Source organism: Diaporthe batatas (assembly GCF_019321695.1).
Source record: "Diaporthe batatas strain CRI 302-4 chromosome Unknown Contig00003, whole genome shotgun sequence".
In the NCBI taxonomy this organism is placed as follows: Eukaryota; Fungi; Ascomycota; class Sordariomycetes; order Diaporthales; family Diaporthaceae; genus Diaporthe; species Diaporthe batatas.
In genome coordinates, this window is record NW_025408550.1 from 4,138,335 (window position 1) to 4,162,273 (window position 23,939).

The 23,939-nt window shown below is 51.1% G+C and overlaps 9 protein-coding genes across 9 annotated transcripts; 4 read left to right on the forward strand and 5 right to left on the reverse strand.

Moving 5' to 3' along the window:
• Positions 1-1,439: 1,439 nt before the first annotated feature.
• KVR01_003102 (uncharacterized protein) lies at positions 1,440-2,147 on the reverse strand (the record flags this gene model as incomplete). The annotated part of the gene is made up of 1 exon (XM_044790383.1): positions 1,440-2,147. One exon carries the CDS (start codon positions 2,145-2,147, stop codon positions 1,440-1,442), a length of 708 nt encoding a protein of 235 aa, XP_044648117.1.
• Positions 2,148-3,394: 1,247 nt separating this feature from the next.
• KVR01_002442 (uncharacterized protein) lies at positions 3,395-4,763 on the forward strand (the record flags this gene model as incomplete). Its single annotated transcript, XM_044791920.1, has 2 exons — positions 3,395-3,609; positions 3,689-4,763. The coding sequence occupies 2 exons, from the start codon at positions 3,395-3,397 to the stop codon at positions 4,761-4,763; spliced, it is 1,290 nt and encodes a 429-aa protein (XP_044647457.1).
• KVR01_002822 (uncharacterized protein) lies at positions 4,636-6,167 on the reverse strand. Its single transcript, XM_044794579.1, has 2 exons — positions 5,227-6,167; positions 4,636-5,165 (listed from the first exon to the last, which is right to left on the reverse strand). The coding sequence occupies exons 1-2, from the start codon at positions 5,903-5,905 to the stop codon at positions 4,945-4,947; spliced, it is 900 nt and encodes a 299-aa protein (XP_044647837.1). The 5' UTR covers positions 5,906-6,167; the 3' UTR covers positions 4,636-4,944.
• Positions 6,168-8,168: 2,001 nt separating this feature from the next.
• Positions 8,169-10,171, forward strand: KVR01_002227 (uncharacterized protein; the record flags this gene model as incomplete). The annotated part of the gene is made up of 5 exons (XM_044786781.1): positions 8,169-8,360; positions 8,412-8,442; positions 8,540-9,047; positions 9,101-10,000; positions 10,051-10,171. Exons 1-5 carry the CDS (start codon positions 8,202-8,204, stop codon positions 10,169-10,171), a joined length of 1,719 nt encoding a protein of 572 aa, XP_044647242.1. The 5' UTR covers positions 8,169-8,201.
• A 234-nt stretch (positions 10,172-10,405) lies between these two features.
• Positions 10,406-10,928, reverse strand: KVR01_002326 (uncharacterized protein; the record flags this gene model as incomplete). Its single annotated transcript, XM_044794015.1, has 3 exons — positions 10,406-10,446; positions 10,533-10,665; positions 10,725-10,928. The coding sequence occupies 3 exons, from the start codon at positions 10,926-10,928 to the stop codon at positions 10,406-10,408; spliced, it is 378 nt and encodes a 125-aa protein (XP_044647341.1).
• Positions 10,929-11,661: 733 nt separating this feature from the next.
• Positions 11,662-13,411, reverse strand: KVR01_002428 (uncharacterized protein). Its single transcript, XM_044782940.1, has 3 exons — positions 13,362-13,411; positions 12,471-13,281; positions 11,662-12,366 (listed from the first exon to the last, which is right to left on the reverse strand). Exons 2-3 carry the CDS (start codon positions 12,620-12,622, stop codon positions 11,694-11,696), a joined length of 825 nt encoding a protein of 274 aa, XP_044647443.1. The 5' UTR covers positions 12,623-13,281; positions 13,362-13,411; the 3' UTR covers positions 11,662-11,693.
• A 2,259-nt stretch (positions 13,412-15,670) lies between these two features.
• KVR01_002698 (uncharacterized protein) lies at positions 15,671-19,205 on the reverse strand. The gene is made up of 2 exons (XM_044792122.1): positions 17,053-19,205; positions 15,671-16,991 (listed from the first exon to the last, which is right to left on the reverse strand). Exons 1-2 carry the CDS (start codon positions 17,229-17,231, stop codon positions 15,734-15,736), a joined length of 1,437 nt encoding a protein of 478 aa, XP_044647713.1. The 5' UTR covers positions 17,232-19,205; the 3' UTR covers positions 15,671-15,733.
• Positions 19,206-19,796: 591 nt separating this feature from the next.
• On the forward strand, positions 19,797-21,126 carry KVR01_003703 (uncharacterized protein; the record flags this gene model as incomplete). Its single annotated transcript, XM_044783715.1, has 5 exons — positions 19,797-19,865; positions 20,089-20,179; positions 20,296-20,664; positions 20,775-20,941; positions 21,007-21,126. The coding sequence occupies 5 exons, from the start codon at positions 19,797-19,799 to the stop codon at positions 21,124-21,126; spliced, it is 816 nt and encodes a 271-aa protein (XP_044648718.1).
• An 804-nt stretch (positions 21,127-21,930) lies between these two features.
• On the forward strand, positions 21,931-23,495 carry KVR01_003675 (phosphoglycerate kinase; the record flags this gene model as incomplete). Its single annotated transcript, XM_044781722.1, has 3 exons — positions 21,931-21,996; positions 22,252-22,672; positions 22,729-23,495. 3 exons carry the CDS (start codon positions 21,931-21,933, stop codon positions 23,493-23,495), a joined length of 1,254 nt encoding a protein of 417 aa, XP_044648690.1.
• Positions 23,496-23,939: the final 444 nt, after the last annotated feature.

A 23,939-nucleotide genomic window follows, 5' to 3' on the forward strand; every position in this document is an offset into this window, starting at 1 on the left:
CCTGGTATTAATCGAGTGAATGACACGAATGAGATTAAGGAAGCTTGTCCAGACGAGCCTTGCTCGTGAGTAAGTGACGCGGGAGCGACAGCAAGAATGTGTAACTAAGGATGGCGCTCGAAACCTATTTAGACAAACAGAAGACGGACGAGGGGCACCATATGTACTGGTTGCACCCCAATTCCGACGAGATCCGCGCTTGCGCCTGCGCGTCTGATCTCGTCTGTCACTTAGGTTGCGGCCGAGATCATTCCGGGAGACAGCGTGGACAGGTGGACAGGTCAGGACAGATGGCAGGTAGTAGAGTCCACACCTGCCTGCTTCGCGATAGGTTCGAGTGACGAAACCAAACAAGAAGCTTATGATCCTCCGCGCGCCCCCCTGGCTCCGATCGTCTCAAGGGCCGACAGCCCAACGTGTTTCCGGGATCAGGCTGCCCAACGAAGCGGTTCGTCAGTGGTCCAGTGCCGTTCCCTGGGAGTTCGTGTGTTGCTAGGAAGGAAGGGAGCGAGTCATCCGAAACCCTAAATGACAAGAACACCAGGGTATATTATGCGAGGGCTGGGTGGCTGGCTGAATATCGCATCCAACGGCATAAGGAGTGCAGTCGTCCAATAGTTGTGTCTGTGCTGAAAGGGCTTGTCTGGGGCTGGTAGTGTTTTGAACTTTACATGCCGGCCCCACCTTGATGAGGACAAGCTCACTTGGCACTGCCTTATGAGCTTAGACTAAGACATACGTTTCATCCTCTGCCCGGCTTGTACTTGAGGAGAATCACTACCCAGGAAATTGGCAGCGTCAGCGTCGACCCGGAAAGCAAGCTTCCAGTCATGCCCCGAAGCAGTATGTCTCTGAGCTTCGCCCAACCTTGGAAGACAGACGACCGCAGCTAGTATTGAAACGGTCAACTGCTCGAGAACTTGCTGTAGGAGCTGCAAGCCTCCGGACGTCCTGAGGTACGTAGGTCTCTCCATCGAAAGACTGGGTCCAAACCACGTGACTGGTCAACCCCCTGCATACTGGAGGCTTGATCGGGTAGATCAAGCGACTGCGTTTACCACCGCGGTGCAGATCGGCAGATCTCTCGTGGGCTCAACCCCGACATCCTGGACCATCGCGGCTCGCTAATAGGCGCCGGTCGCTGCTGCCATGACCTGTATCAAGGGACGTTTTGATAATGTGCAATGACCCTCTCAAAAGGTCTGTATCCAGTTTTGCAAACAGGGGTGCCAACGACGATTGGAGCACACCATCTCGACGAAGGTTGTGCTCAAGTACGTGAGAGTTTTGCTCGAGCTTTACTCGCCTCAGACTTCTGACGAGTCGCATGTCCTGGGAAAGCAAGCCGTAAGCTAAGGCGCTATGCACTGATGCGACGGATAACCACGGCAGAGCGTCCGTTCCCAGCTGCTGCGCAAGAGCGGTGTTTTTTGAGGCTCTTACAGCGCAGGTGGATGGTCCTGGTTTGGATCTTCTGATGCGCCCGGGCCGGTAGCGTCTTGGCTCGCCTCATACTGCTTCCAGCGATATTCTCGCTCGATGCCCATCCGCTTCTGGGCAGAGTCGCAGAGCTCGGAGTCGCCGCATGGACACTCGGCACCAGGCCTCAACCAGCGATAGGTGATACTCCAACGGTCCTCTCGCGGCCGCACAGTTCCATCGTCGAGGACGTCAGTCTTGCGCTTCTTGATGGAGTGGGTCCAATGCAGGCGGGAGTCTCCAGACATTTTCATCAGACTGCGGGGGGTCAGGTCGACGTCGACCCGGCGATCTCCCTTTCTGAATTGCATGAAGACCGGTGCGCCTATAGAGAGAGCATACAGCTGGTCATAGGTCGAATGGGTGTCGACGTGGGGTGGGATGCCGGCTCCCGGTGGGTAGTGCTGCAGACAGACTTGTTCGGGCGGACGGCCCTCATGAGTGGGTATCAGTGGCTGAAGCCAGACTGGAAACTCCTTGAAGGGAATGTTCGGATCGACGCCGAATGTCTTATAGTCAAAGGTGTAACCGAAATGGATAGAGATGCGACCGGTTCGATCAGGCCACTCGAGCTGGCGGAAGATGTCGATGAGATTTTGCTCGTGCTCCGCGGTTATGAAGTCCTGCTGCCAGAAGATACCACGTGGCTCGATGGATAGCTCCTCCATCCTGGCGAATGCTCCGCTGCTCCGTCTGCCCTTGGAGTCGAGTGACTTCCCTCTGAAGTCCGGTGAGAAGTCTTGGGAGCAGGCAAAGTGGGCTGGAGACAACATCCAAGTCCGTCTTGGCCTTATTGGCTGATCAAAAATTGGCTTGCCGCAACGTTCCTAGATACCCGAACCCTTCACAAATCGACGAGCAGCAGCCCCCCCCCCCCAATATGCACTCTCTCTTGTCGGCCAGCAGTCCGATGCACGCAACTAACACTCCAAGATCAATTATTACTGGAATACAACCACTCCTTCATCAACATCGGAACGCCCATTTAGGAATCCAGTCCCCTGGCTTAACTCAATTCCCTCTTCCCGAGGATGTCTTCGAGATAGCGGTGTTCTAGAAACCTTGGAAGCCAAGTATGCAAGAAGCCATCCCTTAGGAGGCAGTTTCAAAGAAGTCGGTTCCAAGGGGGGTATCCCATATGAGGTCATCCCATAGGATGCCATGTACACATTAGGTGGTTTGTGGTTTTGTTTCTAATCCTCATATATGTGGCGGCTTAATATAGTGGTAAACACTCGAGACCTACTAGCTAAAAAGAAATACAATGCTAATAAAAGTATATCGCGTTGAACTTTAAATGTTGAGAGATTTTTCGGAAGACACTGTCCATATCGAAGAGACAATTTAGCTACCTAGGGAAACACATACATGAAATTTGCTCATCAAAACCCACATGTCTTGTCAAACTCCAAAGCCGTAGTCATCAATCAGTCTGGAGGGTATAAACATGGTGTCAAGGGGGTGAGGAGATGTCTTCAGCCGGGCGTATTGTTGCTTAGGATTGTTCCCAAAAGTGGGCTCTTTTAATTGGCTGACGGCTCGTGGTTCTGGCTTCAGTAATGTAATACCTTTGTACGCCACGGCAAATTGCCTGACTTGGCGCATTATCCCTACCGAGGACAAATATTGTTCTAGAACTTTAGAAGTGCATGGGGAATGCACACGCCTTGCAGAAACTCCAGGTCGCCGATTTATAAGATGCCCCTCGCTTCATGAACTTTTCAGACCTCATCTATCTTTTCCATGTGTCTCGCATGATTCTGAGGACAACTTCCGTCAATCTTCATGTCGAAAAGCCCTGTACTCCTCTGCGTTGACCGTTTTCCTGAGACTGTTGCTACGAGAGGTCAAGTTTGACGGCAGTACCAGTCATCGCAGTGTCGCTAAGAATCTATACCAGAATAACGAACTCGAAATGCGCATCAGTAAGCTCCTGGCCACGGCGGGAGTCTTCGTGGCGCCTGTCTTAGCCAAAGTATTAGCTACGAAACTCAGCAGTAACCACTTGTTCCGAAAAGACAACCGGGCAAGTGTCATCAACGTACCATTGACGGACCACACGAAGAATAATGGAAAGACCGACTTGCAGTGGTATACCAAGATCTCTGTCGGCACGCCTCGTCAAGAATTGTATGTGTAGATCGCAGGCCACTAGAAAAATATAACTCGCCTACGGACTTGTAGTGTTTGGCTAATATGGAATGAGCAGCAATGTCTTGATCGATACCGGCTCCACAAGGCTGCTTCTGCCCGCGGGCAACTGCACCACCTGCGGCCAGCAAACTCTGTTCGACTTTTCCAAGTCCGCCACATTTTCATGGTCGGAGGACTCATTCGAAGAGATCGGATTCGGGACAAGCGGAGACACCATTCCGGTCTCGGGTCCCGTGCTGGCCAGCTGCGCCAATGCGAGTGACTCTGTAAGCATACAGGGTCTGACGACGGACAAATATCGATTCATCTTGTGCGATCAACAAGATGCGTCATTTAGCGACCAGGGAGATATCGATGGAATCCTGGGCCTTCCCATCGAGGCTGATAACGGAGCGGGCCCGGGACTCGAGTGGGCATTGTATGATGCAGGACTACTTGCCGATCCTGTCTTTGGCATCTACACTCCACCAGGACAGGTTACTGGCGGCCAGCTGACCCTTGGCGGGGTTGATAAAACTAAATATGAAGGGGAGCTGATCTTCCTTGAATTGAACAAAGAACTGGCAGTCGAAAGACCAACCTGGATACTGGATATCCAGACCGTCTTCATCGGCGGCGAGCAGCTCCTCACTGCCGTCGACAACAGCACGGCCAAGGTTGTTTACCCACAAGCGCTCAGTGTTCTAGACACAGGCACGGCACACATGCAGGCTCCTACTTACCAGGTCGCCCGGGATATCTACGCCACAATTTCACCCGACATCTACCAGATAGATCCTGTTGGCACTTGGGGAGCCCCGTGTGCAATAATGGAGAGCATCACTTTGGATATTACATTCCTTTTCGGCTACGATGGAGCAACGACTCAGCTCAAGGTTACTCTACCGGGCCGGTCCATCAACCTCGGCCCGTATCCCGGAAAAGAAGGGATTTGCCAGGGTGTGATTACCAACTCCCGGCGCGGTCAGGTTCACGAAGATGGTAGAGGAGTATGGGTGATTGGATCTCCCCTCTTAAAGCAGTACTACACTGCCTGGAATGGTCGGGACTTGCGGGTGGGATTTGCCTCCTTGAAGGTACGGCCGCCCAGCGAGGAGCCGCATGATTGCAGGAGAAAGAAAGCATTTTGATGAGAGTTGGAAGTTGACTTAGCACGCGATGAGAAGGACAGCTTGGGAATAACACTGGCATCGGTCCAAAGACTTTAAAAGAAATGCCGTTTTTGCATGTTCCCGATGCCAGTTGTACATATTCCACGAAGGCCTGAGGAAGAAAATGAAAATTTCCCCACCCATACACAAGTTCCTCCCGTTAGCGACCAGATACCACGTTCAAAACTCCACCATCAACGGCAATGATTTCCCCGTTGACGTAGCCGTTCCTTGCCAGGTAGAGTAGAGTCATGCCCATCTCCTCGTCTCTCCCGCCCCTCTCTGCTGGAACATGTCCCTTCTCCTGGACCTTCTCTGCAGGCAGCTCGCTCTTCTGCTTGTCGTCCGAGCTCTTTGCTGTCATCTCTGAGGGAAAGTAGCCTTTTGAGCGATTAAAAAGTCAGCAAGATCCTCATGTTTACATTCCCGCGGACCTACTGACCTGGTGCAATCGAGTTCACCCTGATGCCAGTCTGCTGGAACTCAGCAGACATGAGCTTTGACAGGTGAACTGTGGCTCCCTTGGCGGCATTGTATGAGAAGTGACCCTGAGCGTGTCTCATCAGGCCTGACATGCTCGAGATTGTAACCACACTGGGCTGGAACCGCTCCAAGGGCCCCTTTGGCTGGAGGCTTGCCTGCAGGAGCGGGAGGAAAGCAACAGTAGTGAAATAGATACTCGTCACGTCGGTCTCAAAGGTGCTCTGCCATGCCTCAACGCTCTCGTTGTCCCAGAGCTTCTTCTTGAGGTCGGAGGCGTCGACCTCCTCGGGCTCCGCCTTGGTCCCCGAAACGCCAGCATTGCAGACCAGCAGGTTGATGTACTTCTCGCCGTGCTTGGTTTGAAGGTCGTCCACGATCTTTTCGAGGTCTTCTTTCTTTCTCACATCGCATGGTCCCACCGGGATGATCTTGCCTCCAGTCGAGAAACTTGGATTGTGCTTCTTGGCAGCGTTCTCCAGCGCTTCAGTCCGCCGACCTGTGATGTACACCTTAGCGCCGTTCGCTGCTAGGGCTTGCGTTGCCATCAAGCCGATGCCAGTGCCTCCTCCCGTAACAACGCACACCCAGCCTTGTACTGAGAACAATTTGGAGATGTCGAAATGGTGGGTTTCCGCCATTTTTGCTGAACGTTGTCGATGACCGTTCCAAAGTGTTCGGTTATAGTTAAGGATCCCGAGGTCAATAAGTTGTCAAATTTCAAAGCTGGTAGACTGTAAGTCACAATGACGCGTTTTCTATGGCATGGCCTCCACTTGCTGGTAATTTCGACGGTTGAAGGATTGAGTTTAGACGCGCACAGGTGGTGGTGAGAAGCAAGAGCAGTGCCACCAGATGGTGATATGGCTGATGACGTAGTGATGTTCGAATGCCCCAGATCACCAGAGGGAACCGACATTCCACAGTTACGTCAGATCAAGGGATCTATCTCAGTCTGCTTCATATATAAATCTGCACTCTTTCGACAAGTAGCTCCGAAAATAGATAAATATTTTTGATTTAAATTTAGGAGATTTAATTTAATATTATTTAAATTAAATATATTAAATATTAAATAATTTTATATATTTTATTTAATTAAAAAGAATTATTACTTTAAAGATTATTAAAAGTAATATAATTTTACTTTTATTTTATATATATTTAAGAATATATATAACACTTTATATAATAATAAACACTCAAAACCTAATATTTAAAAGAATATAATATTAATAATAATAATTATAATATAATAAGTATTTATAGTCTTAACTTTATAATATATAAATAAAGTTAAAGGGTATTATTTTAATAATAATATTAATTAGAATTATAAATAAAAGTAATTTATAATTTAATTATTATAAAGAAGTTATATAATAAAATTAAGTTTAAAAATAGTTATTATATAAATAAATTATATTAAAAAAACTTAATTAAAAATTATCTCTTTAAATATATATATATTAATAAGACCTTTATTAAATAAGTATTATAACTTTTATTTAAATATATAATTAATTTTAAAAGAATTTAAAATAAAGAAATAATTTATAATATACTACCTTTAAAACTTTTATAATAAAGTATTAAAACTCTTAAAGAAAGTCTTAAAAGTAATTTATAAAAAGATAAAAAAAGAGTATAATAAACTTATCCTTCTTTAAATTTATACTCTTATTATTAATAATTATTAACTCTTTAATAATATAGAAAACTATCACGAGAGGGGAAATAGAGATAAAGTAACTATCCTTAATATATTAATTTAGATTAAGATGGCGCTACCTTCTATATAAGGGGAAAGGTTTGAAGGGATTGTAGGGGGAAGGTTTAAGTCTTAAAGGGTGTGGGCAAATGGGCCACACTGGATGACTAAGCAGCAGGCAGCTAGTGGGGCCCCCAGTCACCTATATACACATACTTATAAAAAGTATAATAAAAATAAAGGAAAGAGTAGATTTAAAGTTCCTCTTTAAAAGAATTATAAGGATATATATAAAGCTATTAAAGACTTTATATATAAGCTTTAAACTATTAAGGAAGAAATAAATAGTTAAATTAAAAGATAGTTATATAATATAAAGGAAAAATATAGTATAGTTAAAGCTTATTAAAAGTAATAAATAAATATTCTTAACTTTTTTTAAAACCTTTATATCTTTTATAATATTATAGAGTTATACTTCCATCTTTTATAACCGGACTTCCTTCTTGCACCGGCTAGCCTAGTAGCGAATATTATTACTTAAACTATTATTTTTAATAATACTTTCCTAAAACTATAAGGGAGCTCACCTTTTCTCTAACTTAGAAGCCTTAAATAATATACATACTAATACTAATATTAAGTGTAGGGTAAGATAATTAATAAGATAAGATAGGTTGTAAGTACTTAGAATATAAAGATGTGTTGAGAGAATGAACCCTCCATAGTGTCTAAAGCAGGGAATGATGACTTGGGGCATAGTCAGCGGCTTTCAACACTGAGAGAGCTGTCCTGATCTCGACCCGTTCCCTGTGTAGACACTGGCGATGGGGAGTCACCTAGGTCTGTCGTGTGTTGGTAAAGTGTATCTACTATGGTATAGTAAAGCCTTCACACTCCGACACATCCCATGTTCGTGGGGCAATGTCGTCAAAATTTTGAGGATCTTGCCTAACTACGGTGCATTAGTCAAAGTGGTGCGGCAGTGCGATTGTACACTTTTTTGACGTGCATGAGATGGTGGAGCACCACCCACTTTATCGTGGTGTTGGTTGTGCGGTTGCAACCAGTCGACGCCCGGGCCAAGTTCGAAAACTCACATTCGTGGAGCGGGGAAACTTCAAGGAGAAATAAATGGACTATCGACCCCAGAGACCTGAACATGACACTCCAGTCCAGATGTGACTACCACTGTTCGATCGTTCTTCCATCTTTGATCCCTCACCATGGCGGCTAACCAAGAAATGCGCGCGGTCTCGTGGGCCGACTTACCCAGCCGTCTGATGAACCTCGTTGTACTCATCCTGGCTGTCCGTTTTGGTCTCTTTCTGTACAATGGCTGGCGTGTGCGGACTAGATTTCGAAAGCTTCAAAGTGAAGGCATAGTAAGGAAATGCGCCCGTTCGGCGGAAGGCGAGAAGGCTAACAGGCTGTAGGCTATCACTCCCGAGCACTCGCTCGTTTTAGGTATGTTGAACTACCGAGGGAAATAGAGGCAGCCGTGCCTCTTGTGGAGGTATGGCTTCTTATTTAAATGCTGACTTCCTGGTTCCAACATGTAAAGGACACCTCATGCTTCTCAAACGCGTCCGCGAGCTGTATCCCAAAGACTCCGCGAGCACCTATGCAACCCGGCATATAGTCATGAACTGGCAGGAATACTTCCCCAAGTTGACTAGTTGTCCACCCGTCATCTACTTGGATTTCTGGCCGTTCAGCAGCGACCCGGTCGCAATCATAATAGATCCTGTAATGTGCCAGAATGTCACTGCAGACCGATTCCCCATCCGTCACGAACAGGGAAAGTATTTGGCATGGACTATGTCTGGTCCTCGAAACCTCTTCGCTTTCGATGGAGATGACCACAAACGTTGGCGCGCCAGACTGAACCCAGGTTTCAGTGCCCGGAACCTTCAGTCCCATGTCGCCGGAGGTCAAATTATCGACGAAGTATTGATCTTTGTGGACCGCTTGAAGAAAAACGCCGGCGAAGATGGGAAACTGGGCGAGGTGTTCCAGCTGTTGCCACTGGCAATTGATCTGACATTTGACATTATCAGTAGGATCGTTTTGTGAGTTTGCTGCTCGCCATCAAGTCCGACTCGGAGCTGACATACGTCTGTAGAGATTTCAGCCCAGGGGAGCAGGTAAATGGGCCGACAGAGATGCAGAAGGCCTTTCGCATAATAAGCCAACATCTCGTATTCAAGAGCTGGGCAAGTCTTCACAAGCGTCTTAACCCCCTCTGGCAGCTCTCCCTCTGGAAGTCCCACCGTACATTGCGACGCGTGGTGCTGCCACATATACAGAAGCACATGAGAGTGCATACCCTCGTGAAGGACTCGGCGTCACAGAGGACAGTCCTTGACCTCGCCCTCAAAGAGGTTGAGCTGGAAAGCCCAGGAGCTGAGCCCAGCGGACAGTTTATCGAGGATGTAGTAGGGCTAACCAAGCAATTCCTGTTTGCGGGCCACGACACGACAGCCATCAATATATGCTTTGCTTATCACTTCCTCCACAAAAAGCCTGATGCACTTGCTCGGCTCAGGGATGAGCATGACGGCGTCTTTGGAACCGATCCAACCCAGGCAGGTGACATTCTACGGCACTCCCCACACCTCCTCAACTCCCTGCCCTTCACTACCGCAGTGATTAAGGAAACCCTGCGCCTTTGCCCCGTGGCAGCGAGCATTCGAAAAGGGCACCCAGGCTACACCGTGCGGAGCAACGACGGCGTGGAATATCCCATGGATGGCTTTATTGTCACTACCGGAGTTGCCTGCATGCAATACAGCTCAGAAATGTTTGCTAGAGCGACAGAGTTTCTCCCTGAGCGGTGGGAGGCACCTGCAGGGGATCCACTGCATATCAAGGACGAAGCCAAATATGCCTGGCGTCCCTTTGAGTGGGGCCCCATGAGCTGCATAGGCATGGAACTCGCGATGGTGGAGCTCAAGATGACTCTGGTACTTTCCATTAGGGAGGTGGAGGTGATTACTGCCTTGGAGGATTGGGATCAACAGCAGTAAGTAACCGTCTCTATCCACTCAAATGCCTACTGCTAATTGTTCATAGTGGAAGAGACAGTGGGATGAGGCCGGCACTGTTCGGCGACAAGATCTTCCAGGGTGCCGTTGGTCTGGGACCCCCGACCGAGTCCTTACCAGTACGCACCAGAATTTTGAGCCAAGAATGAGATTGCTTTTTGGTGTATGGAATTTGAGGAGCGGGCTCACATGAACTCGTTCTGACTGATACATCAAGGGTTATCGTTGAATGAGGATGAATGAAGATGGCCTCGCCAACTTAGTCTAAAACTTCAATTGCAAACTTCCCAAAAAATGCTAAGCCTTTCTTCTATCTCCCAGAGTTCCAAGGTCGCCAGCCACCAAGACTGTTCTAGCGACCGTTATGCTTGCTTAAATTTGCGCTAGCATCTCAATTGGCCATGGTCGTTGCCCACGCAGTCGTCTACCAGCAGAAAATAGATGTGTTAATTGCAGGTTGGATCAATACTACCACAAAGCGGGAGCTAGGGGAAATGGAAATTATCTTACTGAGGTTCTTCGCCACCCGAGAGTATATGCCATAGTTTGTGTCACAGCTGCACTCCATCCATGCGGGCTCGTGAATAGCACTTTGGGTGAAGGTGCAGTCCCAACAAGTGCTGAGATACTTGTGATTGGAGCACTGCCAGCCTGTCAGTCAGAACCAGATTCGGTAGTCAAGCACGATAATTGAGAACATACCACGAGCTGGCCTTGGACATTGCCAATACAGTCGTTTAGATCTAGGAGTGAGACGACAGCATCCCGGGAGCAGACAGCGCTGATATTTCTGTGTTCCTCGCCGAAGGAGTAGATGCTTTCGCAGGAAAAGGTGAAATTCTGGTACGAGCCCAAGTTCGCAGCTACAAGGCTGAAGAATAGCGACAAGAAGGTCAGAGACGACATCATGCGTGAGGTATCCTGCTTAAGTATGGATTGGGGGACTGAGTAGTAGGGCTCAAGTTGTTCTGCGGGTAAGAGTGTGGAAGTTTTGAAAGAATGCAGATGGAGTAGGCATGATCAGTGGAGGGCTACCAGTGAACCAAGTGAATCATACGGTGGGGTTTTGTGTCACAGTTCTTTGTGACTTTGGGGAAGTGTGTTGGCTCTTCATCTTCTCTCTGTTGCTCCACTACGAACCAACCGTTCCAATGGCCCTCGTCACATGGTTACTCACTGCCTTTGTGATATCTGCTTGGGGCGCCAACTTTACAGCCCAAGATTTTGAAATATACAACAGAAAGCAGTCCAAATCAAGAATAATTATCTCAAATTGTCCTTCCCGAGCACTTTTAGACAGTTGGATGTCGAATGGCCCTGCTCGTAACTCGGAGATTGGTCCTGCTAACCCTGAAGTGTGCCCAGGTAGACATTAGGCAAGGTTTAGTAAGAACTGCGGCGCCAACGCCGTCGTCAAGACAGTGCCCCTTAGCTTTATCTATACATCGTAAGGCTGAGGCTATAAGTGCTATCATATTATAACTATTATTATTGATATCATATCCTTTTAAGCACTAGGTCTTGAGCGCTTACTACCATATGAAGGCGCCATGTATGCTCTTGGACGTATACGAAATAGAAGTAAAACCACCTATAAAAAAACAAAAAAAGCAAAACTTAATTTCATGTCTATTTACCACCCACACTACCTAGGTATGTATTCTCTATGACCTAGACATTTTCCGCCTTGACGAACGAGACTCCAGACTGCGGAAGCATCACTCCAACGTGCATCATCACCCAGAGAACGACGAACAACCCAACCCAGTGAAGTAGACCTCTACCTATTATAAAGCGTTTGACCATTTTCATGGTCTTCTGGTCATTGATCCTTGGATATGGGGTCCGCGGAGTCTTGATGCCCAATAATTCGCAGATGGGTTGCCAACCATCCTCCGCCTTGAATTCAAGAATCTTCCTACCCCTCTTCCTGGCCTCATCTCTCACCCATTCATTGTGCTTATCGTAGATCGGCTGGTCGCGGAACGTCAACCCCCATCTCTCCATATATAGGTCATCCACAGCCTTCATCATACCCATCATGGCCCTGTCAGACCTAACGAGGAAGGTAGCGACCCAGAAGAGCCAGGAGTCAAAGAAGCGCAGCCCTTCCGAGAAACTGGTATACCAAGAAGCTGCGCCGCCAGATCGCACATTTAGCACGATAGCTGCGTCAGGGTAAAGGTCCATCAGGTCGTCGGCAAAGGTGATGGAGGGGAAGTCTGCCGTGGCGGCAAAGCCTGCGAACAGCTGGCTGAGTATCTTGCGGCGCTTCGTCGTGTCCTTCTCCTGGGCGGCAGCTGTGACGAGGCGCTGCCGCTCGGCACTGGGTTGGACATGCGCCCTAGTGGTGAAGTTAGTCCTGCTACGGGTCCTAAAGTGTTGTATTCTAGAACATTCCAAAAGGTGAAAGACGGGGATCCGTAAAAGGTGAAAAGTGATGCTTACATGTGCATGCAAGGGGTGAAACCAAGAGTCTCGAGGGCCGCTTGCAGGGACGATGTTGCGCACCGTGGGAGCCCGAGGGCTAGCACTTGTGGGTGGGTAGAGGATCCGTTGAGCTCCTGGGCGGAGACTGTCTCGTGAACAAAACGAACCATGGTGATCGCTTGAACAAAGTTCCGAGGTACTAGGAGAAAGGTTTTAGTCCAATATCGTACGAAAATAAGGTGTCTGTAGAATCTATTGTCTTTTGGTTGCCTTCCAAGCCTCTAAAACACCGATGTATGTGATGCATTCAAATAATCGACACTTTTTTGAAATCACGAGCTGTAGGTATTATAGCCTCCAATGTTCCCTACTTTATCCATACAGTCCGGAACTTCCCCTTCGGTGATCCATTAGCTTAACTTTGAATGATCAGCAGAAGTCGTCGGGAAGGATATGGAGTAAAATGCTTCTTCTACTGCAAGTTTCTCGGCTGCCAAGACTTTTGCTTAGACCGGAGGTGGTCTCACATCGCCCAGAAAATGAAGTCCGAAGGATGTTGGATGCAAGTCGGGCGATCGACAGTCTTAGCAGTAATCCCTCTGACTGGGTGTTGCCATAATTGGCTCCCAGAGAAGGTTAGTTCAAGGGCCTTCCGGTCTTATTACATCCAGCTCAGCAGTTCGTATAAGTCACTGGTGGATCCTGTCATACTGACGCTTATTACGGAGTAGAGCTGGCACCGCAGGAACGACAATGCAACAAGATCAGACGAACCAGTCAGGCAAGACATATGTACCTAGGTACGGTTCACAACTCCGTCCGATGTAATCTAGGTCACTGGTGTCATTACAGAAGGTCATTCCACGGGGAGGAAGCCTATAGGACAGGCAGGCAAAGGCGATTCCTCACCGAAGGAAACCAGCGCGGGGACATCCGACTGAAGTAATTTAGTGTGTGTGTGCGCATGTGTGTTATTAGTCCAATCCTTGGCCCGAAGCATCATCCGTTGGTGTGAACACCTGACTATACATCTGGACGCCATCATGTCTTTGTCAGAAAAGGCCTGGAGATGATGTTAATAAGAGACACCGACTCCCGCTCTCAAGGCATATAAGAGCCGGTTACGGTAGTCAGCCGACTTCCGAGCCGATATTGATCGTCTAAGAAGGGCTGACAGGACCCAATCAGGTGTTGCTTCTTAGGCGCGCCGAGATGCGGCTGTGATGCAAGGTGGCTGTGGTGCAACAGCGACTGCCCGCTTTGTGGTATAGCATTCGGTCCGTTGGATACTAATATGCGAGATGATTTATACTCTGATGCGTCGGTGAGACTTGGAGAGAAGCAGCAGACGGATATTACTCTCAAACAATTGACTTGAGGGGGCCGCTCACGAGACCTTGCTTTCCAGAGAAAGTATGACAATCTTCTCACCGATATGCCTAGGGGTAGTCAGCTAGTCTCACGAAACCCGTAATTTGCCCAGAGAGTCTGTGGGTGCGATCATCTACGCGCTAGACCTAGGCGACGAGCCTATCCTGGTTGGAAGCCTTGGCTTGCATTTCAGCAGCGAGCCCCAGACCTCTACCGTTCCACGACCAGAACCAATCGGGTCAATGATGGGATGGACGCACCTGTATTGCGGTCACCCGGTCTAGACACTGATGTATGAGATTCGGTGATCAGTGGCATCTTCCACTAGCCGACGAGAACTCGATCTGGTTCGGGGAGTCTGATCTGCGAACCAGTAGCTCGATCCGGTGGAGAACTACGTATGTAACAATTCCGAGGAACTTTGGGAAATCAGTTGGGCTCTATTCAACTAGCGACTCTGAATTGATATCAGCATGTGTTCTTTTACAGAAGAAGACACAAAAACCGCTGGATGTTGGAGAATTGCTCACTGTACTGCATGACGTGAGCGCATTTGCTCCGATGTCATACGCCTTCGGTTGTATGCGGATTAAGAACGAAACCACACACCACACCACTAAACCAGCTAAGAAATCGCCCCTGAAGTATTCTCTTGATCCTATCCACTTTACAGTTACGTCCTATTCCTCAAGTCTGTTCGCGTACCCAGCGCTTTTCTTGATCTTGACTTCTGTCGGAACTGCCGGTGATTTCAAGCCGCTTGATCATCCTTCTGATGATTCACCAAGGGCAGACGAAGGATCGTATTAATGAGGTTGACATGAGTTAATGCCCCGGACGGTGACACTAGATTCATGTGGGTGTGCTTGAGGTTGTTCCATGCCCTGTAGCAATAGCTGAGGTGACTGATCTGAGGTCGATATCGGCCTCTTAAACCAGAGGGTCTGTGGCACTGGAGGTATCTCGCAAAGGCTTTGTCCTTGCGTCAGGCCTACTAGTTCTCTGTTGATAGTTCACGATTTACGCGATAGCTCACGCACCTGGTTACCAGGAAGATGCTCCAAGATGTGGACATTTCATCATTGAGGTTGAGAGCATTGTCTTTTCCTTGTGCACTGTCGTCCGGCCTGTGCGAGCCATTAGGCCATATAATGATGCAGCTAAGACATGTTTGTAGTGCCGGATGTCAGAGTGTCTGCCCAGCTGTGCTTTGCTTTCCCTGAATTGTTTTCAACTGTCGAGAGGCTTCTATTTGTGAAAGTGTTGGTGGTTCTTACTTCTTCAATGGTGCGACTAGTCGGCTTCACCGAGCTCCATATCTACCTGAGTATGTACTGAGAACACATATAGAGACTCACTATGGGTATCATTGGGATATCAAATAGACCGTACACTCCCTTCCCTATATTCGTTGTTCAAAGATCCATCTTGATCTGTGGCTTATTCGCGCCGTCAAAACCGAATCTGAATGTACTGTTGTTTCTTGGAAATGCACATGGAACAGCAAAGCAACCGTGTGGCCCCAGATGCATAGTTCCAGCCTTGGCCCATTTTACTTCGGCGACGTGCTGGAGAAACCTCCAATGCTCTACACCTAAGCTTATGGAAATTGAGAAAAGGCTGACATTACGGCTCATCAGAGCCGTTTCACTAGCATGGCTAATTGCCCTTATATGAGGTAGCGATGACCTGCCCAGGTGGGCTTATATGCTGAGACTTGTTTCAAACGTTTGTTCGCCGCCTGCACCGGCTGTGATTTCACATGCGACATTGATGCTAACTACATTCTACTAGGTTGTTCTCAGAGGACGGTCTACAACACAGTCTAGGCGAGTAATTACTATGTATATCTTCATTAAGTATCTGCATTGAAAACTAGAAAGCGCTATATTATCCTCATATTCTGGTCATTATGCGCGGCACATCCTGCCGTTGGCGGCAACAGTCCAGGAATCACTGCCCACGGTCTTAAGCGCGTAGAACAAGCCTGCAGGGTCCCACTTGCGTTTGATCTGGAGGAGGCGACCATAGTTACCGCCGAAGAACTTCTCTTTCCAGCCGGCGATGTTGAAGTCGACCTCGTTGATGTAATTGCCTCCTCCCGGAGTCGCTGCCTCAATGGGTGGAATGATTTCGTCAGTCATGGCTTTTTGATCTGCGAGCATCTTGTCCCAGTCTGCTGGGTTATTGCTCCATGCCGTTGAATACTGCACGTGGAGGGTGGCTTTGCGGAAGTATGGGTTCACAGCGTTGGAGACGCCAGCAGGGGCGCTTGCGTTGAAGGCTGTTCCCGCGGCAAGCACCCCATGATTGTCGGCACCAGAGCGGATGGCAGCGATGTATTTGGCGCGAGAGTCTGAGTTGGCGAGGATATCGCGAGGGACTAGACGGGACCCGAAATTGTAGGACTCAACCTCGACGTGGCCGTATGGAAGAGGGCCCATCCATTGGTTGTAGTGATCGCGGTAGCTTGTGAAGTTGGTGGCAGACAGGGCGTACGGGATGGATAGGTTGGCAAGAACGTCAAGGAATGGGTTGAGAATAGCCTGTGCCTGTTCGGCGGTCTTGTTGTAGGCCGTCAGAGGGTTGATAGCAAAGACGGAGCTCCCGTAAATGAAAACAACCATAGCGCCCTGATCGGTCATGCCTGGGAGTAGTCCATGGAAAGCATCCAGCATTTGCCACCACTTGTCCTGGGTAGTATAAGAGGCCGCGGTCTGCAAGCCCACGCCCCCAATGATGGGTGCCTCGGGGTAGGCTCGAACGGTGACAGAGGCGACAACACCAAACGTGCCAGGGCCACCTCCACTCAGAGCCCAGAAGAGGTCGGCGTTCTTAGTACGGGAGGCAGTGACAATCGACCCGTTTGCGGTGACCACCTCGTACTCGAGAGCTTGATCGGCGGCCATACCGAAGTTAGTTGTTAGGGCCGAATGGCCACCACCTTGGATGTATCCACCTGCAGGGCCGACAGTAGGGCATTCGCCCCCGACGACGACAAGGCCTGCGGTCTTGCCAACCTCAGTGACCTCGTAACCGAGAACTCCGGCACCCATTTTGATTGCGGATCCTTTCCAGAGGTCGTCAGACCACTTGGTCACGGTGATCTCCTTGAGCTTGTGCGTCCATGCAGCGAGGGCTCCTGCACCGGTCGACCGGCCAAGGTGGCTAGATTCACACCAGTCAGACGGAGTTGCCACAGGTTAGGCGAGGGAGAGGTCTCGCTTACTCATGACCAGTATTTCGGACCAGGAAGCGAATGTTGTTGTCCCGCGCAAATTTGACAGTCTCCGCGATGTCCTGAGCAGATGTCACCTCAACGGCGTAGCTGACATAGTTTCCCAGCTGACAAGGGGTGCTACGATCTGTGAACGGATCACAAGACTGGTTCGCAAAGTAGGACTGCATTACGGAGGATGATGATGGGAAACTAGACTGGGCTTAGACTTGTCGCTTCGTAGCTGTATGTACGTGAACTCACTGTGTCTCTGGAAGAACCCAAGAGTCGCGCAAAGCCGTGCAAGCGGCCTCGTCGTATGTTGGATCATGGCACACGGAGCCGATAGGAACGGTGGCAATCAGCTTGCCACCGACGGTGCTGTTCAGGCGATCCCATGAGAACTTCGTTGGCCAACAAGCATCGCCCGGCAGACAACGACAGGTAGCACCAGGAGCACGGGTTGTAACGAGTCCGGCGGCGGCGAAAGGTGTGACAGCAATGGCAGCTGCCGCCGCGGCGAAGGTTGCGGACTTCATATTCCCGAATCAAAAGAATGTGTGAGCCTGATGATAAAAGGCAGGGAAAGAGAGAAGAGGTGGGCTGCAGAGACAACGGCTCATCCCAGCCTGACGACAAGAGACGCCATGGTGTGGATGTCTTTATATCGAGGGACACCGGTGGCGACGGCGAGGATGCGGACGTCCAGACTTGGCCGTGAGCCGTGGATGAGGAGCAAAAGCGCCGTTAATCTCCCTACTAGTGACATCGCCTCCTGTATGGTTTAGGAGTGTCGCGGTCTTACAGCACCGCTTTAGGCTTCTGGTCCGCGAAGTGTGCCAGAGCGGGACCATGTAGCCGAAGATGATCTCCCGCAGTCCCTCGCCGACCAGGGACCAGGGGTACAAAAGCTGCATCCACCGGCGCTGCCCAGGTGCTTAATTCTCCGCCCTGGGCGGAGATTGCCACGAGCGCCAACAAGCTTGAACCCATGACGGCAGGGACGGATAGCACATGGCACGATGGTTGATGGGCGACAGCGGGATCTATACAGAAAAGGGAGATGAGACGAGGATTGCGGTCCATAGTCAGGGTCGAGGGGCCGAGGCTATCGGCCAAGAAAGGCAGCTCTGCCATGGCATATGCCCCATAAGAAGGGCCCTGAAGGATCGTGAGCCTGACAGCGGCCCCGTCCGGGGACTCTGCGTCGACTGTATCCGGGCCGTCCTCATTATCCCCCGGCCCTGGAGGTACGCCGAAGCAGCCGATCCCTTCCAGATTCCCAAGATAGCGAGCCCAGTCGTCGTGCTAGCCGTATTGCGCATTCGCAGCATGGGCCAAAGAAATGTGAGCCTGCCTGCCTGCTCGGTCAATATCGGTTTGTGAGGTAGGTGTCTCCTATCCCTCGACGTCCTAGTCCCATGGAACCCCCTCTTTGACCTGCACAGCCCCCGATATGAAGCCCCTCGGCAGTCTCCTGTGGGAGGTATATCTTGAGCAGGCCCTGAAACCTATCGAGCCCTTCACATTCTTGATGGTATCCACAGGTTGGTTGGTTCCCATTGTGTTCCTAGGAGATAAGAGACAGCCACTTCCCGTATGCAAGTGTTGTGTGTGACAGAGATAGGCGAGGAGACTGCACGCAGTGTGCATGCAGTCGAAGGAGACGTCAGCGTGAGAGAGCGCCATCACTGTGGGACGATCTGAGTGCCGACTGCTCGGGCGCGAGTGGAGTGCCCCGAGTGCACGGTTTGGAGCTAACAGGCGCGCCGGGGCACTGCAACCCAGCCACGGGTGTTCGTCTTGGCCTCTTGAAGGAGGGGGAGGTTGAGGAGAGAGGGGCAAGAGGGGGTTGGATCTGATGCCACGCTGATGGGTGTCAAGTTGGGGACAGTGCTCACCACGCCGTCTGGTCGCCCGCAGTAGGGGGTTATTTATTGGTAATGTCGCAGCGTGCTCTGTCTGTCTGGGCTGGGGACGCTGGGACGGTAGGATGCGGCTCCTCCAAGAGTCTCCAACCCTACTATGTAGTACCTCCCTGTGAACGATCAGGGGTTGCCAGATTTGCCGCCTAGCACTTTAGAGTGCGCAAGCGCACCGTGGTTGATAGCGGCTGGAGGCACAGGGCAGATTCGAAACGGGGTTTGCGTGGCACAGCCGTTGGCGGTTACGGAGAGGGTCGCACATCCAAATGTGCTGGCTTGCGGGCCACCCAACCTGTGACCCGCCAGCCCGACATAGGTGACTGACGACCATCAACTCCGCACTCAGAACTCTCCCAAATCATCACACTCGTCCGTAACCATCATCGACCCTGTGCAATCTGTCGCCGCCATCAGCGAAAGGAAATTCGGGGCAGGATCCTCTCTCGACCTCAACTCAACGCTCACGCTGACGCCGTCTGATACTCGGGGAATCGAGCGACCCGCCGTTGCGCCTGCGCCTGCGCCTGCGACTGCGACAGAAACGGCACAGGTGGCTTTGCTAGGCGGAAGCCCAGCAGCAGCACACAGGAGATCGACCAGGCAGTACTGTACTGTACTCCTTACTCCGTAGGGACGTCATTTTGTTGCGGCTTATCATTACTGTGGTCCTCCAGAACGCACTTGTTCCAAGGTGCCAAAGCCCAACATTGAACCCGGCCCCCCGAGAGATCCACCCGAGGACACTACGCCTTCGTCATACTCGGCCTCTTGGACCGCTCTCGTTTTTTTAATTATCCTACCTCAGCCCGGCCACCTCGTCCTCCTTTCAAGATGACTTGGGAACTCACACGCCGACGCTTCACCCGCGCCATCAACAGCAAATATCTCTTTGACCGTGTCGTATGTCTTACCCTGGCCGTCTCCTTCCTGTCTGGGTGCACTGGCGTCTCTGACTCGCTGTCGTCATTTTGACCACAACCGCCTTGCGCTCACCCTGCTGCTGTCCTGCCTGCCGTCCTGCTTCATCTACCCTCTACCCAATTTCCCATCAACACAAACCTCTGAAAGAAAACCTTGGATTGGAATTCAAGACTGACAGTTTATTCCGTATCCATCCGCATAGCCTCTCCTACATGCCATCATCTTCCTTATCGAGATGACCCTCGTCGCTCGCCTCGTCGCCAGGTACAATGCCTTCTATGCTGAACGACCGGGTATGTACCAGCCGTGCCATTCATCGCCGCGAACCCCGCCCATCAGCTACAACCCCCTGGGCCTGTCCAACCACAATGTCGGCCTCAATGCGGGAAATCACACTGACAGTACCCAGTCCTCACCATGATGGTGACAAACGCCGTCCTGGGAGGTATCGCCGACACCGTCGCACAGTCAATCACCGCTGTCCGCCAGCGCGCCCTTAGGAAGGCCCCCGTTTCCCCGGGCGCGAGGGAGACAGCCTACGAACTGGACGTCAAAGATCCGATTACCGAGCGCGAGCTGATCCCCGGTTCCAAGGCCCTGCCGCCGCCATTTGATTTCGAGCGCCTGACAAGGTTCATGGCGTACGGTTTCGCCATGGCCCCCCTGCAGTTCAAGTGGTTCAGCTTCCTGTCGAGGACCTTCCCTATCACCAAGACTAGTGCTTTTGGGCCTGCTATGAAGAGGGTCGCCTTTGACCAGATCATCTTCGCCCCGTTTGGTACGTGCCTCCAGTGAACAACACCGACTGCCCGGCGGAGATGGTTGCATGATCTCGAGAGGAGCTTCATTCCTGGCCTGGCCTTGCGCATGGTACTAACAACGCCGTAGGTGTTGCCTGCTTTTTCACCGTCATGACTGTTGCCGAGGGTGGCGGCCGTCGTGCCGTCATGTCGAAGCTTCGTGACATGTACGTGCCGACTCTCAAGGCCAACTACGCAGTCTGGCCTGCCGTTCAGGTTATCAACTTCCGTCTGATGCCTGTCCAGTTCCAGCTTGTAAGTGCCATTCCCCCGTTAACACTTCTCAAGCCACTGTGCGGATTGCTGAGCTGTTCGTCTAGCCCTTCGTGTCTACCGTCGGTATCGCCTGGACTGCGTACCTTTCGCTCACCAACGCTGCCGAGGAGGCCACACAGCCAAACCCAGCCGCACTCAGTCCCAACAACATTCGCTTGGAGTAGAATAGGAATGGCCCCGTGAGATCGAAACAGGGTTTCCTTTTTCTTTTTTAACCCGGTGCTCTCAGTTGTGGTGCATCGTACATAGAATCTGGCCGGGGGGAGGGCTTCTCGGGCATTGTTTGCGGCGTTGGTCTACTGGGATTTCAAAGATGAGATTCCCGTACTTTTGTACTTTGGATCGACTTTATGGCGTTGATAGGACTGCGTTGAAGTACTAGAAATACGAAGTATCGTTTCTCGGCATACGGGGGATTGCCCTCGCGACGAAGCGAACGTGCGTGGTCGAGGCAGTGTCCGACAGTTTCAAGCAAGGTTCGGGTGCAAAACCCTGTGTTGACGCCAACGTTCAGGCGTGCTCTGGGTTATTCTGTCAGGGGCTGTCGCTCAGAGGCCGAGAACCTGGCTCTGTGTGTCGACTGTTTATCCACTCTCAAGAGCCTGTCTTAGATGAATTGCATGTTCAAAACACGAGATACAAAGGCTAAAAATTTGCCAAGTCAAACGGTATCGGACCTTCTGAGTCTGACAACTCAACGGCGAGAAATATCGCGCATGGAACGATCAGGAGAGCTCACGTCACCGGGAGCTCAGGTACTGCCCCTCCATAGCACCCCTCACCCCACCCAACGGCCCTTCAAAACCCAACCTTTCCCGCCGTCTCCTCCCACCAAGACATCGCCCGTACTCAAGCCCTACACATCTACCTGCGGACCTCTCGCTCACTGACACCCCCCTTCTATTCACCTCCGTCACCAAAAGCTTTTCTGCTGAGTTCAATTGATACCCCCGTTTAACGCCGCAAACATGTCTCTGTCCAGCAAGCTCTCCATCACCGATGTCGACCTGAAGGGCAAGCGGGTCCTGATCCGGGTAAGCTTTGACTGTTCTCTCAGCAATGTGCCGCGGCCATCTTCTACTCCTGGCCTTCTCTATCCGATGGGACTGGCCTGAACGGGGCTTTTAACCAGTCGCCGGTCATATTGGCCGCCTCGACAGATGTAGAGCTTGTCTTGGAGCTCCAGACTGTCCCCGGATAGTTCAAGCTCGGTGGGGGGGGGGGCACGCCGAAGCCCAAAATATCTGGCTCTGGAATCTTACGCTGACTTGCACGCTCAAACAAATTAGGTCGACTTCAACGTCCCTCTTGATGCCGACAAGAAGGTGACCAACAACCAGCGTATCGCCGGTGCCATCCCCACCATCAAGTATGCTGTGGAGAACGGCGCCAAGGCCGTGGTGCTCATGTCCCACCTCGGCCGTCCCAACGGGAGCCCCAACCCCAAGTACAGCCTGCAGCCCGTCGTTCCCGAGCTCGAGAAGCTTCTGGGCAAGTCTGTCACCTTTGCCCCCGAGTGCGTCGGCTCCGAGGTCGAGGCCATCGTAAACAAGACAGAGGGCGGCGGCGTCGTGCTGCTGGAGAACCTCCGCTTCCACATCGAGGAGGAGGGGTCTGCCAAGGACAAGGACGGCAACAAGACCAAGGCGGACAAGGAGAAGGTTGCCGAGTTCCGGAAGGGCCTCACGGCGCTTGGCGACGTCTACATCAGTAAGTTGATGATCCTGGCAACCTGTGTCGAGTCCGAGCACTAACAACAGCCTCAGACGACGCCTTCGGTACTGCCCACCGCGCACACTCCTCCATGGTCGGTGTCGACCTGCCACAGAAGGCTGCCGGTTTCCTGATGAAGAAGGAGCTGGACTACTTCGCAAAGGCCCTCGAGTCCCCGCAGAGGCCCTTCCTGGCCATCCTGGGTGGCGCCAAGGTGTCTGACAAGATCCAGCTCATCGACAACCTTCTGGACAAGGTCAACACGCTCGTGATTGCTGGCGGCATGGCCTTCACCTTCAAGAAGACCCTGGACAACATGTCCATCGGCAACTCGCTGTTTGACGAGGCCGGCTCCAAGACCGTCCCCCAGCTGGTCGAGAAGGCCAAGAAGAACAACGTCAAGCTCGTCCTGCCCGTGGACTTTATCACCGCCGACAAGTTCGACAAGGACGCCAACACTGGCACCGCTACGGACAAGGAGGGTATCCCCGAGGGCTGGATGGGTCTGGACTGCGGCGCCGAGTCCGTCAAGCTGTACAAGGCCGCTATCGCCGAGGCCAAGACCATCCTCTGGAACGGTCCCGCCGGTGTGTTTGAGTTTGACAAGTTCGCCAGTGGCACCAAGGCCACCCTGGACGCCGCTGTGGAGGGCGCCCAGGCCGGCAAGATCGTCATCATTGGCGGTGGCGACACGGCAACCGTAGCTGCCAAGTACGGCGTCGAGGACAAGCTCAGCCACGTCTCAACAGGCGGCGGTGCCAGCTTGGAGCTGCTCGAGGGCAAGGAGCTGCCCGGTGTGACCGCCCTGTCAAGCAAATGAAGATTCTCTGAGGCACATTGGGTCCACCACGGCAAAGTGCCAGGTCGGGTGATGGACAAGGCCAGTCTTTAGTTTGATGACTTCCAGGGTAAAAAGTAAACATAATAGAATGTAAAATGTGTCCCACGTTGTTTATTGTAACGCCAAGCCCTGTTGTGATTTGAGAGTACGTATGAGCCATCCCTAAAGTCATGTTTCGTCTGCTTGCCATCGAGTGTAGCCATCGAGTGTAGCCATCGAGTGTACCCTATGGTGTCAAGCTGTGCCCACTGGCCGCACACTCAAGAAAGTTATCATTGCCCAATGCCTCCTTGACGAGAATCTGAGCTCGTTCGGATTCTAAGACTCTCCTGCCTGCGCCCCATCATGTGGGTTGTCCACCATAACATAATCATCAGCAGCGCCATCACCACCGTTCGCCGAGGGAGTGCCGTGTTCTGAGCC